At 50.7% G+C, this 18,652-nt stretch overlaps 7 protein-coding genes across 7 annotated transcripts; 3 read left to right on the top strand and 4 right to left on the bottom strand.

Moving 5' to 3' along the window:
• Positions 1-443: 443 nt before the first annotated feature.
• On the bottom strand, positions 444-1,329 carry HO133_000779 (uncharacterized protein; the record flags this gene model as incomplete). Its single annotated transcript, XM_037291715.1, has 2 exons — positions 444-657; positions 1,073-1,329. The coding sequence occupies 2 exons, from the start codon at positions 1,327-1,329 to the stop codon at positions 444-446; spliced, it is 471 nt and encodes a 156-aa protein (XP_037152077.1).
• Positions 1,330-1,403: 74 nt separating this feature from the next.
• Positions 1,404-2,383, bottom strand: HO133_000780 (uncharacterized protein; the record flags this gene model as incomplete). Its single annotated transcript, XM_037291716.1, has 2 exons — positions 1,404-1,565; positions 1,628-2,383. The coding sequence occupies 2 exons, from the start codon at positions 2,381-2,383 to the stop codon at positions 1,404-1,406; spliced, it is 918 nt and encodes a 305-aa protein (XP_037152078.1).
• Positions 2,384-3,696: 1,313 nt separating this feature from the next.
• Positions 3,697-7,498, bottom strand: HO133_000781 (uncharacterized protein; the record flags this gene model as incomplete). The annotated part of the gene is made up of 7 exons (XM_037291717.1): positions 3,697-4,395; positions 4,449-4,684; positions 5,059-6,435; positions 6,656-6,814; positions 6,876-7,008; positions 7,072-7,191; positions 7,472-7,498. 7 exons carry the CDS (start codon positions 7,496-7,498, stop codon positions 3,697-3,699), a joined length of 2,751 nt encoding a protein of 916 aa, XP_037152079.1.
• Positions 7,499-9,647: 2,149 nt separating this feature from the next.
• HO133_000782 (uncharacterized protein) lies at positions 9,648-10,500 on the top strand (the record flags this gene model as incomplete). The annotated part of the gene is made up of 2 exons (XM_037291718.1): positions 9,648-9,954; positions 10,076-10,500. The coding sequence occupies 2 exons, from the start codon at positions 9,648-9,650 to the stop codon at positions 10,498-10,500; spliced, it is 732 nt and encodes a 243-aa protein (XP_037152080.1).
• Positions 10,501-11,023: 523 nt separating this feature from the next.
• On the top strand, positions 11,024-11,883 carry HO133_000783 (uncharacterized protein; the record flags this gene model as incomplete). The annotated part of the gene is made up of 3 exons (XM_037291719.1): positions 11,024-11,194; positions 11,392-11,607; positions 11,752-11,883. The coding sequence occupies 3 exons, from the start codon at positions 11,024-11,026 to the stop codon at positions 11,881-11,883; spliced, it is 519 nt and encodes a 172-aa protein (XP_037152081.1).
• Positions 11,884-12,115: 232 nt separating this feature from the next.
• HO133_000784 (uncharacterized protein) lies at positions 12,116-13,300 on the bottom strand (the record flags this gene model as incomplete). Its single annotated transcript, XM_037291720.1, has 4 exons — positions 12,116-12,803; positions 12,859-12,923; positions 12,978-13,179; positions 13,230-13,300. The coding sequence occupies 4 exons, from the start codon at positions 13,298-13,300 to the stop codon at positions 12,116-12,118; spliced, it is 1,026 nt and encodes a 341-aa protein (XP_037152082.1).
• Positions 13,301-16,662: 3,362 nt separating this feature from the next.
• On the top strand, positions 16,663-18,366 carry HO133_000785 (uncharacterized protein; the record flags this gene model as incomplete). The annotated part of the gene is made up of 4 exons (XM_037291721.1): positions 16,663-17,409; positions 17,459-17,750; positions 17,802-18,171; positions 18,237-18,366. The coding sequence occupies 4 exons, from the start codon at positions 16,663-16,665 to the stop codon at positions 18,364-18,366; spliced, it is 1,539 nt and encodes a 512-aa protein (XP_037152083.1).
• Between the last annotated feature and the right edge of the window lie 286 nt (positions 18,367-18,652).

Consider the following 18,652-nt stretch of genomic DNA (forward strand, 5'->3'; position numbering starts at 1 on the left):
CCGTGGACGTTTCTTGATCCGGCTCTGACGACGTCCTAATGGAATTCGAAAAACTCGGTTCCATCGTAAGATACGTATAGGGCACATCCGTCTTCCTGGTTGCTAACAAGGCTGTCGACGGTTTGAGCAGTTCCGGCAAAGCAACAGCTGCGCAGAAGTGTTCACCGGATCGACGGTGATTCAATGCTTCCTCGACTGATGGCAGCCCGTGAAGGTAAAGGGAAATCCTTCCATGATGACAAGATCCAGAGGAGGGACGTCTTCTGCAAAGCGTTAGGGCTCGATCGCGTTATAGACGTCCTCATTTCTTCTCTTTCTTACCCTTAATCGAAGTTTGGTTTGAAAAAGGTGATTAAACGATTGAACATCTTTGTTTTCGAATTTACATCTACTGTCTAACTCCCACCTGAAGGAAAAACCACCAGAGATATTTATCCGCAGCATTACCCATAAGGCTTGTCAATCTCCGACGCCCGATACCCAGCCGTAGGTGTTTTGTCACCGAAGAGAATCTTAACGTCCTCCTGGCTCGCAGTAGCACCCGATGTAGGTAGAGACATCACACGCACCTGCGTGCTCATGGTCCGGTATCGCTCGATGCCCGCGGATGCATTCTTGAACACATCGACGGCCCCGGAAGCCCCCGGCATACCCGACCTGGCGGTCAGGACTATAAGGTCAACAAACGAGTCCCATGCGTCGCAGCAGACGCGGGTTCAAAGCACGTATGCCACGTGGCCAAGTGCGAGCGCTGCGTGCACGAACAGCACCGTCAGCGCAAGGTAGTATGCGAGGCTGTCAGCGCGGTAGGCGTAGCCGCTGACAACGACGGACCAATGCAGCGGGGTAGCTGTGCCTACGGAAGGTGGGAACGCGTACGTGCCCGCCAGAAGGCTCTGCTGGCTCTATACCGAATTATCCCACGGCAGCAGGTTCGACGCGTCGGAGATGTGCGTCGAGGAGCCCCCGTTGGCGGCGTACCCCTGACGCGACATGCCGTCTGCGACGAGGGTTGCAATGATGGTTTCTAGCACTGGAGGCACGTCATCCCAGTTGATGATGATGCCCGTACTGTTGTCCATGCCCATGTCTGTAAGAAGGGCGGCGAGGCTGGTCCAGCCGGACGTGCTGCGCCCGGGGGGAAGGAGTCAGGGTGTTGAGCCAGTCTACGTCTATCTGGACTCGTCGCCAGGAGCCGTCATCGACAGGGAGGAAGTTGTATTGGTAGCCTGGGAGATCAGGGTCAAAGGGTCTCGTGTTCTGGATTGTAGCTGTTTGGACGTAGTCTGCGTCCAGATCTCCCACGGGCCCGCCAGAGTAGGTCCCCATGGCCCATCTGGCGTCGACGGAGCAGGTAAAAGTTGTTCCCGTGTTGTTGGATTCGCTATAAGGTATCTGCACAATCAGAACGCGCTGGGCACATCGGCCGTGTATGAGTTGTCGCTCAATTGAGCGGTCTCCGGGACTGCTATCCATTGTGCACTCATGTTAGACGAAATGGAGAAACTGGTTTCAATCCAGTAATTGAGATCGAGGCGAACACCGTATTCTGGGAGATCAGGGTACTTGATTGAAATCAGCGCCATTGTCTTAGGATAAATAGTGGGCCAAGGTAAGAAGAACATACCCCCAACTCTAAGCCCGAAATATTATAGAAGAGCGACTTGGTTATACCACAATCTGCTCGTACTGCTGGAACCCAGCTCTGAACGGAACCTAGGGTCGCGTTGTGGGTTCGATACCGAAGCGTATGGTGCCAGCTTGACGTAGAGATTTCTGTTAGAGCCTGGTACCAAGCTCCAGCGAGATTTCTGGAAAGAACTCCAACGGCCATATGAATTGCAAGGACCCAAGTCTCTGCCACTTCGCCTCTTGGTCGTATAACAAAATCACGTTTGAGTACGCCGTCATCAAGGACTAGGTCAATCCCATTACTAAAGTGCCTTTGTTTGAAAGCTTCGGCAAGCGAGGAATAGCCAGCCCAGATACACCCTGAGGAGTTCAAGGTCTCAGTGCTCAGTTCTTGCATAGTAAGGGATTCGCAATCGAATTCTCCTATAGACGAGGCTGTCACCTTAGAGGGCCAGAGAATCTCGTCACCACCTGCAAGCCAAAAAGAAGCACCTCCTGCTGGCCAGTTTGACCGCTGAGTCGGAATCAATAACAAGGCGGCAGAAGGGCCAGCAAAGAGTGAAATAAGGCTCGATGCGAGAATGAGTAGGCCGGACAGCAATCGCTTACGGCGGTGGGCGAAGCCTGCAAGACCAAATCGAAACTCGGGAGATATGAGATACTCCATCTCGGTGAATTGTTGTTTGGAGGCCAAGATCCCCAAAGGTAGGCCTTCGCGTGAGAATAACAGTTGGTGGCGCATAGCGTCCATGAGAATCGTTCCCAGAGAGGCGACGATAAGCAGTTCCTTTCACAAACAAATTCGTGAGCTAGCAGGAAATCAAAAAGGAGGATACAATTACCAGGAGCTTTGCTGTCACCTGCAGGCATAGTGTATCAAGAGCCTGGTATACTCCACCTGTCAAGCCTTGCAACTCTGACCCAATAAAATAACCGGCGAGGTTGAAATATGCTACAGTCGTGGTCGCAGACACTGCCAAGAGATGAACCGAGCATCGGAACAGAGCACGCTTGAGGCCTCTTTCAAGAACAATCTTCTTCTTTTCGTCCACATCTCCACGCCACAAGCGCTTAAAGAATTTCCCTGTGGCATCACGTAGCCTTCGCGGACATTCCCAATGCCTTTGCCGCAAGATTCGAACTTGGTGCGGATCCGTTTGCTCAGCGCAGACCGCGAAGCATTTCTGCGGGTTGCTCCTGCTTTAGCGGCAGGAGAGGGTACCTGAGACATTCTGTAGTGATTATAGAGGGCTCACTTCTAAAGAAGCAACACTCTCTGCTTTTATGGTTGCGTGGGGGCCGAGGCCGAGACCTCCACCACCTCGTGCTTCTAGCTTGCCCCTCGAGCCTCATTCTTACATGCATTATGCACCTTATCGCAACTGGACCCAAGTGCCGATTAGGCCCGCTGAAGAAGTAACCCAGGTAATATACTCGTTTATAGGGTAGGTAAATGGAAGGAAGAAAGTTACTGTCCTCACACGGACGGACTGCTGATTACCTGTCGGGAGTGCTAATTTTCTACCTTGATTACGCGCTAAAGCTTAGCGGGGATGCAATGAAGCCGAGAAATGTTGGACGGCTATATGGTCCGCGTCTAGGACCCCGGACAATGTCCCAGACACTTGTACGCCTTCCCCAACAGCGTTCTCTTCCCCTTGTCGATCTACTTCCCCTGGACCCCATTACTCTCAATTCTCCTTCAACATTCAACCTCCTCATGAGTCTCCTTTTGCTTCCACTTTTTCTACCGTTGAGGATTTGCGGAATACATGTCATCACGATCATGAAGTCCTCAAGCAAAATTTAGTAAGCATCTAAACAAAATAACCATGAGCAATATGTTCTGTTTATTGCTGTTGTTCCTGTTCTGAGGTGACATCTGATCATATCAACATCGTTACTGCGAACTAGGTATTCATCCCATAACAGCGTGGAGAAGGGAGACCAAGTACGTGCCAAGGAAGCACGGCTAGGCGGCTGAGAGCAGCCAGCTACTGTTAAAAGGAGAACAAGTGAGAACCGAACCCCGATCCCGATGGTAGAGTACAACGGTAAAGTAGCTCAAGCGTTCCCTGGCACAGTACTCAGCTCCCTGCTCTTCTTCATAGCCTGCTCTAATTTCGATGGTGAAGTGAGTCCATGTCTTCTCTTAAGATGGCCCCCCAGGTTATCCGATCTCTTGGGCCTCGCGTGGCAATCCAGTTCGGGACACTTGAGACCTGCATCTTTGTTGTGTTTTGGCGATGTCCGCAAGTGACGAGCCAAGTTCGATCTTGCGTTTGCTGGTGTACCTGTGAACCTTTCTCCGCAGAGATGACATATTTCCACATTTGATGTCGAGATATTGCAACCTGACGACGTAGGTGGAGTGGAAGCCTGAGACGCCGCGCTTGGGGAGGTCGTCTGAGTGCTGACATCGTCCATTTTGGATAAATTCATAGATGTCCCAGTTGTAAGACTGGTCGGTGAGGAGCCGACAGTAAGACCTCCAGTACTCCTCGAAGACAGCGAGGTAGGGGACCCGACGGATATCCCATGAGTGCAGTTGACTGCAAGGACACTAGTATTCAGCGGATATCTTGAAGCAAAACCGAAGCCCTGGTGCCTCTCCGGTTCTCCCAATATATCCATGATGTCCTTCAGATCCGCGATATAGTACTGATTACGCCACATTCGATTTGATGAGCCCATAGCTGTGTCGCACTGAGTCATCACGTCATTTTGAAATCTTTCAAAGACTTCGAGAGCTTGGGAGCTCCACTAAAACCGGTAAGTACAGGATTTGAGAGTACAGACGGTGGTTTGTAACCCACTCGGGCACTGGAGACCAACACGACCTCTACTTCACGGATCTCACGTAGAGTTCCGCCACATATACCGAAGCTAGCACTCGCTAGATTGGCTTGAAAAGCCTCAATACCTTTTCTCTGTTCAAGAGGTCTGATGATCTTCTTAACCAGTTCGCCAATCCTAGGAAGGTCGGTTCTTGCAGCCACTGCAGCGCCAGGGAATGAAATGTTTTTCTCCATGATAGTGGCCTCCTCAAAACCTAAGATTACAGTTAGAGAGGCCTTGTGACTGCTTCAGCGACAGACTTGCCATCGAGAAAGCCGGTGCAGACCCTGAAAACTTTGCTATTCCTCAGTTCCTGAAGCAATGCTGCCTGATCGCCTCCAATCGAGAGTTCCTGAGACGGATTCCAGATAACTGGCGAATGAGGATTGGCGTTGGAAGTCGGTACTATGGAGGATTTGGAGTCAGTTTTGCAAAGCAAGAACCCGAGTAACATGATAAATCTGGAAAGCAGGTACAGTCTTCTGTTGCCCAACCATGACCAGTGGAACGATCTCTTTGCTGCCAGAATATGGCTCGAAATTCAGGTCTGTTAGCAGTCAAGAGAAAGTAAGATTGAAATGCTCGTACTATGTTGACCAGGTAGCCACCACCAACGATCGATAGCCGTCACGAACATGAGTTTACCATCTCTGTCGACCATTGCGTGCTGCAGCTGAAGTGCATCTTGGATGAAAGCATCCCAACAGTGCGACTCATCCTTATGGTGCAAGATAAAGGCAGCGGCAAAGGCTATGTGCATGAACGAAAATACTTCCTCGAAATTACTTTCAAGTTTTCCACAAAGCCAATTCTTCAAAGTGTAAATGCCCTTTGCGAGCAATGTACGAGCGGACAGTGATGAGCATCGTATGTGTAGCTCAGGGCTTGGGAGCAACCTCTGCATCCACTCATTGTTGACAATACTTACCAGTCCTAGAAGCTCTTCGACTTGGGTTCGAATTTGTGCTCGGTTGGCCCCTAGATGGGGTCCATGGTCGTAGTCGACCTCTGTGCCAAGATTTTGGGTCTGAATGGGGATTGGCTGGCGCTCACTGCTTGAGTACCGATGGTACCCAGTCGAATCGCTGGCTGGTATGGTGTTGGCTCTTAGCTTAGCAAGACGGGCCTGTGACTGCGTTTCCTCAAAATTTGGCGGTGGAAGCGTTGAGCTTTGTGACCTCCAAGCATTGATGCCATCTTCCAAAATTGCTACCGCATTGACGGCTGGGACTTGTCGGGTCCGTGAATCTTGAGAGTCAAGGTTTGACGTGGGAGATATGAGTGTCGAGGTTCGACTACTTAGTGACACTGCGCTGGACAGCTGGGAGATCAGACTTGGACTCGGGGTGCTTGGAGAGGCAGTTTGTGGCACTGGAAAATCAAGTCCTAGAGAGGGCATACTTGGATAAATGTTTGCAATTCCTTCATGAAGATTGTGGAATGGACTACTGGCACAATCCGCGTCCGCGTCCGCGTCCAAGAAATGAGAAAATTTGGTAAAGCTTTCTCCAAGAGTGTCAGCACTTGGGTGGTTTTGGCCGTAAACGTTGTCAGCTTGCAGATCCTGCGAAGTCGTAAATGAGGTCACGGTGTGAGCATCAGCGATGTTGAAGCTAGCGCGATCTCGTAATTCTGCCGTCCAATAGACTGGATCGAGGGTTGGCAATTCTAGGTCAATTGGAACAGAAGCATCAAACATATCAATCAACGGCGGTGTCACCAACGCTTGCAGACCAAGCTCTCTATCGTCGATGCTGTCACTGCCTGCTTCAGACGTATCAAACGGAGTTGAGCCGAGCATCTCGTGCAGCGACCGCACATTGACTCGTTGTGGTGATGGGAGCTCTGATCTAGACACATCGCCACCAGTGATCTCAGCCGCGCTTGACCGATCCCCAGGGTATTTCGCTTTCTCATTCACCCATCCAGCATAGACAGCGTCAGCTCTGGTGTTCAACTCGTGCGCTAATGAGGAATTCGACATTAGCACTCCATTCTCAAGAGACAAAACTAATTCATAAATCAGCCATAGAGAGCACAAAAGGGGCAAGAAATGCTTTCGAAGACTCGAAGCCACAATGTGAGACGAGTGCTGGTAGAACAAAATAGGGAAATGACCTTCTGTCGCTCACAAACCACACACCAAGACTCAGATCAAGGTCTTATGGCGCTGAAAGGTACATACCATGCGAGGAACCTTGGCTGAGATTTGATGGACAGAGGCCATGCTTCTCTGTGTCAAGTGCTATGGTCTGACGGCCTTTGCCAAGCTCTGCCTTGTAGCTGCCCCGTCGAATGCGTTCATCTCGAGCAGTATCCTCTAACTCGACTTTTCTAGGAGTATCTACTGAGAACAATGCGTGAGTCTGTGGAGATTCGGCATCAGTAGGATATAGACCACGCACCTGTCCTTTTCAGAGAGCGTCTGCGACCCAGCCACCTGAAGAATGTAACGGCCAGCTTTGTTCCCCTCTTTTGCAGCCTGGGTCTAAGTATGATATCGCATCCCTTGTCGCACTCCAAAAATCGTTCGGGACGCTTGCAGTACGGGCACCAGTACCATCCATTGGAAAGGCGAGGGCACGTAAAAACGTGACATACAGTCGCATCAACATCTTTGAAAGTGTTGCGACACCACAGCATTGGACACATCAAAAGCTCTTCTTTCTCTATGACTGGATCGTCACCTCGGAAATTTTTGACCCAGTCAAGAAAGCTCCGCTGGCATCCATGTTGAGAGAGGAAACCAAGGACCTTCCTGCCGACACCTTCGTTGAGATGAGGTTTCAGTCTGACGGGTAAGCGTCAGCATGGGCATGTCAGGGAAAGTGGTCGCTGGAAACTCACGCGCAAGGCACTCCACGAACATCGATTGGATTCGTTGTCCCACACATCCTGATTAGCGAATCCAATGCCGTCTGGTACTTTTCGCAGTAAGCGGCGGATGGGCATAGATCGAGAGTTCGTTGGGGAAAGTGGGAGTTTTTAGGCCCAAGCCCACCAGGGAAGATTGAGGATGAGGTGACATGGTTTAGAACTTGGAGCACTGGATGTTGCGATTACACTAAAGACTGCGTGCCATCATCTGGGACGCCCATTCATTGGCGCAGAGGAAAGGGAACCAAATTTGTTGCGAGGACTTGCGCGCATAGAACGCCTGCCGTGTTGCATTTGCTGAATATATTAGCTGAAAATTTTGGAGGGGTAGAAAGTAGATTGAGGACTGGAGGAAGTAGGTAACAAATGACCGATCTCGTGATGCAATAGCTCGCGATGAAGCAAAGACTCACGTACCGAGCCACTGAAGAGCGTATATTGAATCGACGTTTCCGGAAAGAGTGTCCCACGAGGAAATTGTTCCATGATCATGCAAGCCTCCGACCGGGTGGCCGAACAAGGGCCTGCGAGGCCGCATTGCATGACCCCGTGTACGGCTCAAAGCGACCTTCGAGTGTGTCATTGTTGTTAGGTGCAGTCGGCCTCTCCAGACCAACCTATGGCACCAGTACCAGTCCTCAATTCTCGGTCTCTCCTGTATCTCACAGGACCGGCGGCCCAGCTTGGCCAGGCACAAGCAACCTAATGCAGCCCATGGTCATCTCCTGATCCAATTGTCGCCTTATCTTTTTCAAACAGATCTGAAGCGCTCCATAGGAGACCAACAAGGACTGGAAAGAAGGCAACCGGCTAGCGGAGTAGCCGAGCAATGTGTTGTCCATCGCTGGTATCTGTGCGGATCGTGCAGGGTCGTCACGCAAGCCCTTGGCCTTTAACGCCCTATTTTGTAGAGAGCTATAGGCAAAGGAAATCGGAATGGAACCGAAAGAAGTTTGATCGAAGGATTGCGGTAAGGACGAAAACAGGTGATCCGTGAGATCCCCACAATTGCTAGAGAGTCCGGGGAGGCCCGGCCAGTCCTGAAAATGTTAGTGGGAATTGTTGCCTTAACAATTCGTATGCACTCACCAACATAGGTCTGCTTTCGCTTGGCGGGACTTTGGGAGCTAAAACAGACCGCAAGTAAGGACTTAGGAAGCGATGCCAGGCAATGGTCCAGAGCTTTGAAGGGCGACAATTGTCGTTGTGAGACGTTGGGCAATCGATTGATTAGTATGCGGGGTTGGCATTAACAGATAGGATCTCCTAGCCATCCTGGCGGCCTCGCGATTCTCCGTTCCAGCCAAAGCAGCCTAAGAGATGATACACTCCGTGAGAAACGAAAGCAGCAGAAGGGGCACGTTATAGAGATTTGAAAACCCGATCCTCTTTTCTTCTGCGCCGCAACTTCCGAATGTAACATTGTTAGGGCTGCGATGGTAGACGGGCTTTTGAGTGGTAGCAATGCTTGTCTTGGTTTTCTCCATATCTTGTACATGGCCAGTAAGAATAGACCCGACCCCTACTTGACAACGAGCATGCAGCCACGGCCTCGGTTTATGAGCAATTTACAGGTGTGTCACGCTCTCATAGCTAAATCCGCGTTGACTCCCAAACTGCTTCGCGATAGCAGCCTTATCAAACGTCTCGCCAATACCTGGGATCAGACGGGGTCGCATGCGACTAGCAGTCTAATGAGTTCCCGAACATCTCCAATCACTCATTATTCATCTGGATACATGTTGATTGTATTAGGCTGGCCAAGGAATGCCTTATCGGACGTCATGTAGCTCTGTTAGCAAGGTCGGTTCAATGTGTGTATGTGTAGTTTTCTTATGTGGGGGGTGCGATCCTCTAGAGTACATAAGTAGTCTAAGTAAATAATATAAGATTTCACGGTCCCTAAAAGCGGCAGCCTCGGGAGAGCGCCAACTTTAGTGCCAAGACTTGAAACGCGCTGGACTTGAGCTCGTACTAAACAGCTTCCGATCCTCAACGACTGGGACTTCTAATGTGCAAACATTGGCGGGTTTGAAGGGCCCGAGGAGCTGTGTCTCAGCAATCGAAAGGACGGTGTACACGCTGGTCGCAGGCTTGTCAGTGAAGCAGGAAAACACTCTTCCGCCTACATGATCTAAAGAGAGAGTCAGCCCAACACGCTCAACAATTACCCGCCTTCCAACCTTCGAGAACCTTCGACCAGAAGCTGCTCGCAACTCACTATCCACCAGGTAAGGCGCCCGTTTAGTCAGCTCCACTCCAGACACTGACTGCTTTGGGCTCCACAGCATCTAACCACCATGGCCGGACGGTACATTCCCCCTCACATGCGTGGGTCAACCGGCTCTTCCTCAGCCGAAAAGCCCATGGTGAAGGCCGAGCGTAAGCCTGAAGATGGCTATACCCTCGAGGAAATAGCCAACCAATTCTCCTTCGATCACAAAAAGAAGCTGGGGACTCTGAACCGCGCTTCGATATCTGTCGAAGAAGAGGAGACACCTAATCTTGGCTTCGTCATTGTGTTCAAGGACCAGCACCCAAAATGGCCGCCTAAGATCTTCTGCAAGACGTATCTGTTCTTGTTGCCGAAGACGGAGACCCTTCCAAGTACGTACATTTCAAGAATGATCAAGATCGTGTTTCAGGAGCCAACGGTTTCTTGGAACCCCAATATCCGGCTCAGTACTCGAGTCTGTTCGCCGGAAAAGAGATGCTGACTTCGTGGTAGGTACTCCAATCACGGTCTTCACGGAAATCTCCAACCTCCGCACCTCGGAGAACCATAATCATCATGAGCAGAGATTCCTCTACGCAGGCGCGCATACCATTACAAGGATCCAATACCTCATGCCTCGCAGTCCTCTACTGGTCAAGATGCTGGAGAGCAAGTTTACGGGGCCCAAGAACGAGAGGTCCGAGGAAGCGTGGAACAAGAGCTTGAACATGAAGTGGGCGGTTGTGGATCTGAACAAAGTGGAGGAAGAAGAGCAGGGGAGCAGTCCTATGGAGCCGTTGAAAGAGATCAAGAAGAAGAGTGTTAGTGAGATGTTGGAAGAGATGCGATTAAGGGAGAGTAGTGGGGAAAAGGAGAATGGAAAACCAGGAGGTGGAGATGATAGGGAGGAGGCCCTGCACGGGGATGAGGATCGATGAGTCCGGCTTCAACCGGGGATCCTACGATTGCACATGGCTTGACATGAGCTGAAAAGCTGGAGTTTCCGAGCTTGATGTAAGCAGCCTCTCTTCGGCTAAGAACCGTATCACCTAGCTCTGCTAACGGGCGAAGCACAACCTTGCAGTCACAGCTGCTTAAATGGATCTGCTCATTGCAAAGTTCTTGCACTCACTGCTCCCTAAGACCTATGGCCATGCTTACCAGCCTTTTCCGAAGCACCAGCGAGGACAGAACTCCTTTGGCGAGACTGATCAGCGAAGTACCATAGCTCTCTAGCGTGCGAGTGTGTTCTAGAAGATATACACATTACAAACAAAAACATCACACTCAAACCTTTTCAAGCATTTGGGCTCCCATTGACAGCATCGATGATTTCCCCGCGGAGATCTTCGGCCACTGACGTAACTGACATGTCAATCCTGGGTATACAAACACCATCAGCCATCACCTCCACTCCAACCCCTGACCGCCGCTGCCACTGCTCAACATCTTCCTTCCACAATGCCCCTCTACGAAATCGAGCACATAACCCCGCTCTCCTCCTCCCAAAAAGATGCCCTGGCCCGCTCCATCACCCAAATCCACTCCCACCTCTTCACCACCCCCTCTCTGTTCGTCAACGTCCGCTTCACAGACACGGCAAGCCATGATGTGTACGTTGGCGGTAAGAAGGTAAGCTACAATGACGGCCTCACAGAACGGAACGATTTCTTTACCCGCGGAAAAAGCCCACTCCGTCTCCCATCGGCATGGAATGAAATGACATGATATAAACGGGAAGATAAATCCTCTACCCAGCAACTCACTCGACCAACCACGCGTTGAAAAGCCCCCACCCTGATCCCAGAGCCACTTACACACCTCAACAGAAATCCGCCAACCGCATCCTCGCGCACGTCCGCCCGGGCGGCGGCCGCTCCGTCGACGACTTCAACACCCTCTGCGCTCGGATCACGGACTCGTGGGGCCTTATCGTCGTCGGCGATGACGCCAGAGGCGACCGAGGTCGAGAGCGAGAGCTCCGCGCCGTTTTCATCCTCGGGACCATCGTTGCGGGAAGCGAGGCCGGGTTCACGCTGCCGGCTGTAAGTCCGCCCGCTCGTACTGATCTTCTTGTTGTTGTTGTTGTGGTGGTAGATAGAGAGGAAGATGATTTTTCCATCGTATCATGTCAAGTAGGTTTGTTGGCGGAGAAGGCTTGCTGATTGGGATATGTGTGTTTGGTGTAGGCGGGCGAGGATAGGAAGTGGTTGAGGGAGAATGTGGGGGAGTTTGAGAAGAGGGCGGAGGCTGGGGATGGGGACTTTGGGGATCTGGTGGAAGAGATGAGGTGGAGGGAGGATTTGAAGGAGCTGTTGTAGCGGGGTCTGCGATGGAGGATTTGGACATAGTGGATCAAGGAGATCGATAACTAATGGGGTATATCTAATAGCCCACGCGTGAAGGTTCATCAGCATATCATCAATCATACTCCAGTTCTCCTCGCTCCTTTAATGACGTATATTTGATTCGGCACTGCCCATACCGATTTCGGTGGCAACGACTTGGACTTCACTGCGTCTGGTACGCTGTTCCCCCGCGACTCTTTATTCCTCACCCTGCTGCTGCTCCTTCTCGTGGTGGACTCTCGTACGCCGTCCCCATTAATGGGCCGTCGCCATCGATGGACAATCTAGCACTGCGACTTCCACCGAATTTTTGGAAGAGATTTAAGAAGAGTGTCCTGCAAGCGGCGCGCGAGGTCGTGACGTAGATGACTGAGTTCCAGAAGCCCATAAGGGAAAGTACAATGCCAGCTGCGTACGCGTAGGGAACGGAGATGGACTCGGGGTAGATGAGAGAGTAGACGCGGTTGATGGAGGAGGGCACCCAGGTGACGAGCAGGGAGACGAAGAATAGAGAAGCCACTTTCGTGTAACCGAAAGCCGCTCTGTTGGCTTCCAGAGCTGCCCTGTTCTTCTTTTGTTGCTTGTATTCGATACTGGTATGGTGCAGTATCGAGGGTCGAGGCGCAGCCGAGATTTTGACATTATATTTTGGGTAGCTGACATGAGACGGGTCGCTAGGGTTGCTGCTCTTGCGGTCGGCAGGGGAAATGAAGGCTTCGGAGATGTTTTTGAGGGGGAGGCTCTCAAAGTCGCTAGTCACTTGATAATCTGTGGTTTTGTAGGCATAATTGTGGTCATCTGAGGGATTGCTGAATGCTCTTAGTTGGTGACGTTTCTTGAAGATCTCGCGGCCGGCCATGATGTAGATTGCAAAAGAAGCGATGATGCAGACCCTATGATAATATCAGTAAGTGTACAGGATCCGACAGGTTTCTTTCATTTGCGTACCATGCTGGACCATAGCACACAGCGATACGCAAGAAATCCCAGTCATGGGATAGCCAACACCATAGCTAACGTTCACTGTCAGCTTGCAATCGTGCCTTGCCTTGAGCTGGTTCTCTTACCACTGCTGGGCCATAGATCTTGCCTCTTTCCTCATTTTCAACGAAGATGAAAATGAAGGCGATGACAAATGGGGCTCCATAGGCCATCAAGTGGTATTTCCACTCCAACGCTTTGAGTTGCTGGGCATTGTACTTCTTGAACAACGTCAAGTAAACATTAATTGCCATGGCCAGATTCCAAAGGGCATCGGCAGGAACAAACCTGCAGTACGTTAGCTGATGCGTTGCACGACGGCCTGGACACAGTTTTACATCTGAATGAGGAAGCCTTGGAATTGACACAGATGTGAATCGGCACCGGCGCGAATGGGTGACTCTGACATCAGGGTTCCGATGTTGCAAAGAGTGTTCCCCCATGAAGCGTAGAAAACCAGCCGGTTGATAGGTTTTCGGAAGTTTGGGGAGGACACAAAGGTGACGAAAATGAAGATTGTACCGATGAGCGAGAAGCAAGAAGCAACTCGCTCTGTGGTCTCGAGCGCATGCGATTCGTCTGCCGTCAACGTTGCCATATTCGATCGGCGTGCACTGAGGGTCTCGAAGAGCGTTCAATGTTCCTGTTGACAAAGGACACAGCATATATAGCAGCGCAATGAGAGTCCTGGCGGTAGGGCTAGGGAGGGGTAACAGCAGCAGACTTATCGCAGTAGGTACCAATTCTTTCGATAATCGAAAGGGTACCTTGGAGGTAACCAGTCCTTGAGGAGAGAATGATCTACATGCGGGAGACATGGGATACTAGTCAAGAAGCACGATTAAATGACTGATGTGTCATCGTGATGCACGAGATCATGTATAAGCAGTGCCTACCGTGACTTACCTGCATAATGATGATAAGTAAATAAAATTCACATATACTGGCCGCGCTGCTTGGGTCATCAGCGAATGATACGGAGCTGGTGGGGGTTGCAGCATCGCAAAGCCCGGCCGTCTGCGGGCTAACAGGCCGTCCTGATGGTCTGACCAACGGCAGCGCTCGAAACAGCGGAGCATTCGGATAAGCACGTCAACAATACAGGCGGTCGAATGGGCGAGACCGACATGCGAAGCTGTACAAAGTTGGAAACCCCCTATTATTGAAGTTGGGGGGAATATCAAGGGTACATGCAATGATGCAGCGTAAACAGGAAGTGTGGGGACCCGAGGGCACGGGAGATCGTCGGGGATTGACACTAAGGCAGTGACAGAGCCTAGCGTTCATTGCACGGCACTCAGGTAGGTGGGCGAGGTAGATAGCTGCATACTGGCTTGGAAGTCGCCGAAAGTCGACGCGAGAGCCAATCTGGAACGTCAACAGAGACATCTGGAGTATTGTTGCTTGCTATGAAGCATCGTTGATCATCTCGTCATCGTCGCTTTGTTCCATCACGCAGGATCCCTTAACAATTCTTGTTTTTCAATTCATTGGATCGGGAGAATTTTGGGTCACACTGTTCGAATGAAGACCACTGCTCCGGTGACCATATGGGCATTTGATTGCTCTAGATCCTCATGCAAGTCGGAAGATTAAAAGAAGCTTGCCGAGCATATCTTCCCTCATACTTGAATTAAAACGGGACGGATCTCGTTACGGCTTTCCCGAGAGAACTAAGCATGGCGACAAATCAGGAGACCTCGAAAGAGGGCTGGATTGCGTATTCGCGATCCTGATGATATTGATATGGCCTGTAAGCTTGGGTGCAGAGACGGTGATTAGGGCTCTCTCACGTTAGAAGAACGGGTTTCGCTTACGTAGGAAGTTGCTTTTGTCATCAAATGTCGTCCAAAGAAGTATGAACGAGTAGAATTAAAGCGTGAGTCAGCCACACACATTCTATTGTATGCTAGCCTGAGCCACAGCCGTATGTGACTGTTCGCACGTCCATAACGGCCGCTTGCGTCTGCGAATTCATAAGACGGAAGCTCGCAAGGATTTCTAATCCTAAAGGATTACAGTGCATTGCACACATTAGTATGGATTTGGTCCTTGGAACATGAAACCTCTTCGTTCGAAATTTTTACCAGAACGAACGAACCCCTTTTAAGAACAAGAACATGCACCTCACTGCCGGTAGCCGAGCAGCTGGAGGATCGTTTGCGTAGTGGCGGTGTCGACCTGCCAATTTTGGATAGCCAGGAACATGCGGGCTCTGGGCCCACCCGAGAGCCTTTATCTGAAGGACAATGTACCTGAATATACTCACCTCGATTGGACGATCGACGGTGGGAACAGCAGTCCATGACGATATGAGTGAAGGTCTACTCAACAGAATGAGAGCGTGTTTTTGAAAGGACTGGATGACCCTGTAATGATACTAGTCCTCACTAATCAGAAAGAGGCAATAGAAGCCGACAGTGCAGCGTTCGGTAAAGCCGGGGAAATTTGTATGTGCGGTGTGCCCCAGCCAGCGGTAAAGGAAAAGGAGTCGCAATCGACCCTGTTCCATCGGGGGTAACATTTTGATCGCAGAATCTTCGTATGAAAAAGGCTAAGCTTGGGTTAGCACACGGCATGCGGACTATCGAACGAACTGGCGATCTCGTTCACTGGTATCTATTGGTGCACACATGGAGGTATCCGATCGGCTGGCAAATTCTCCCTGTTAAAGGGGCCATCAAAGCAGTCGGCGTTGTGCAGCCTCCTCGGCGTTGCTGTTGTATTTCAACGTTCTGAGAGTCTCAACAAGTACAACTCCCACTTGACCGATGGCTTGCCAGAACATCTACCCTTTGAGGGGCGCGACTCTGAAAATGCTCTCAGCACTGCCACAAGGCTTTCGTCGACCAATGGCCATCCTAACGCTGTAATTCTTTTGTGGGAAATTTTCGAGCGTTTCCTCAGTTCTTGACATCAGCGTCTGATGTCCCACAGAGCTATAGTCTTCTGGGATAAAAGAGAGGTATGGCACTGGTTGATGGTGCCCAAAGCAATCAATCTGTTGCCGTAAATATGATCTGATTGGACGATTGTATATTGCTGTGATCCGATTCAGGCGGCTACCGAAACATGTGTGAACTAGCAGGCTGGCTGTCAGAATAAGTGGCAGTTCCGCCAAGAAGGGCAACGAGAACATTAAAGGCTAAATCAACAATGAAAGGATTTGTAAACTTACTTTTGCTTGTAGGAATATAGGAAATACTAATCGTAGCAACTTTATAATTGAAATAATCTTCTTGAAACCTCTTCTTGTTGAGTTCTCGTCGATAACTCGAAGCGCCAAGACTGCCACTTATTCTGACAGCCAGCCTGCTAGACACTTTTGAAACAAGCTTGGCACGGATCAATATTTTGCCGAGCGGCGTGTACCAAATTCGTGGACAGTTGGAGGAGCATTCACGCTGATGCCATCTTCACTACGCTCGTTCCCCTTCCATTCTACACCTCCTTTACGTACTTACTGCCATTTTCGTAACGCTCGTTCGTCCTTCGACTGCCGGATTTTGCAGATCGAACCGCTCGAACAGTGACACTACAAGCTGATGACATCGCACCCCACTCGACTCCATTCAAAAGTTGCCTTTGCGGGACCTCGCTGGACGTCTTTTAACGACTAAGTCCACAGCGAAGCACATCCCTCGAGCCCGGAAACATATGCAGCAGGCCATTTGAGTGGCACACTTATGTCACAGGGCACGCCCACGATCCCGGACTCGCTCGGGCAAGCCTACAACTTTCCCTAGCAGTTTCAAAGTCAATTCGGGCGAAATGAACGAGGAATATGGAAAGAGAAACTCTGGGGATATCTCATCTTCACCAGCACCTCCTCTCCTGAGACCACCCATCCCAGGCAACAGAAGCAATGGAGGGCCACGGACTCCCCGCCTCGGGCTTGCTATACCCCCTTCTCCAAGTCAGAAGCCTGTGTCCAACAATGACACTGTACCTAATCTGCCTCCACTCGCCTCCATCCAGCGACCCTCCGCCCGACCCGCACCTCCTCAACTAAGACTAGCCACACCAATGGGAAGCAATACCACACCACAAGAAGGGCACTCCATGGCGAATGCCCGGCCGCCGCCGCAACCGCATCCAGTCAGTGGGGTAAGCGATGGTAGTGGGCACTCAAGATCGGATAGCTTTACCGTAGTAGATGGCAAGAATAGCAATCCTACATCGGCTTCGTCATCCGGCTTCTCGGCTCTATCATACCCCACAAGCACACATCGACACCCAAGCGGGACCCCAGATCCAGCTTCTGCAATCAGCTCAGCCTACTCGGAAGCAGGAGGTGCAGCTATGGAAAGAGAAGGAAGCAACCATATACTGCCGGATCTGGAGAAATTGAGCTTGGAGAAGGGGAGGAACTTCGATGTGGAGGATCTGGACGATGATGGTTGGAGGGCAGCGAGTGAGCAGAAGAAGATCATCGAGATTGGAAGCTTGGGAGAAGGAGCTGGAGGTGCCGTTACGCGGTGCAAGCTCGTCGGTGGGAAGACGGAGTTCGCACTGAAGGTGAAGTCATCATTGGATTTTCGATGATAAGTTGCTTACAAATCTGCAGATAATAACCACAGATCCCAATCCAGATGTCAAGAAACAGATAGTACGAGAGCTAGCCTTCAACAAGGATTGCTCCTCGGAACACATTTGTCAGTACTACGGAGCATTCATGGACGATTCTAGCGGTACAATATCAATTGCTATGGAGTACTGTGAAGGAGGAAGTCTCTACGGCGTCTACCGGGAGGTCAAGAAACTTGGAGGCAGGACCGGCGAGAAAGTACTCGGGAAAGTAGCCGAAGGCGTCCTGAACGGCTTAACATATCTACATGGCCGCAAGATTATTCACAGAGGTACCTGCGGTCCTGTTGCGTTCTCCTCAACGCCTACTGACATATCCTTAGATATTAAACCTTCCAACATCCTCCTGACTCGTTCCGGTCAAGTCCGCCTTTGCGACTTTGGCGTTAGTGGCGAATTCGGCACCAAAGGAGACGCCAATACCTTCATTGGCACCTCCTACTACATGGCCCCTGAGCGCATCACTGGTAAATCCTACACAATCACCTCCGACGTCTGGTCCCTCGGTGTCACTCTTCTGGAAGTGGCCCAACACCGCTTTCCATTCCCCGCCGATGGCACGGAAATGCAACCGAAGGCGGGTTTGATTGATCTGCTTACTTATATAGTAAGGCAGTCGATCCCGAAGTTGAAGGATGAGGAGGAGAATGGGATCAAGTGGAGCGAGAACTTTAAATATTTCATTGAGTGCTGGTACGTACCCAAGCTGCGCAGCTTTCAGATGAATTGATATGAAGCGGATATTAATGGTGGCGCAGTTTGGAAAAGGAACCATCACGAAGAGCAACGCCATGGCGCATGCTCGAACATCCCTGGATGGTTGAGATGCGCGGCAAGAAAGTCAATATGGAGCATTTCTTGCGACAAGTTTGGGACTGGAAGGATTAAGGATAGGAGCTAAAGGTCTCTCAATTGATCATGGCTTAAAAGGTTTCCAGTTTGAAACGACTTTAATAATGCGTTATGGAAATGTTGCAGGCATAAATAAGCAGGTGAACAACATGCGGGCGATGAGCGGGCCTGGCGTTGAATGATGTGGAATAAGCGTGAATCTTTACCAAGCATCCGGTCAGTGTTTACTTGCATTACTATGTAGGTATAACAGTTCACCAGTTGGATTCAGACCGCCCCAAAGAGCATGATTCTGGCGCCTGGCTCTCTGCACGACGAAACG

This window comes from Letharia lupina (genome assembly GCF_014066315.1).
Source record: "Letharia lupina isolate WasteWater1 chromosome Unknown contig_11, whole genome shotgun sequence".
Lineage (NCBI taxonomy): Eukaryota > Fungi > Ascomycota > Lecanoromycetes > Lecanorales > Parmeliaceae > Letharia > Letharia lupina.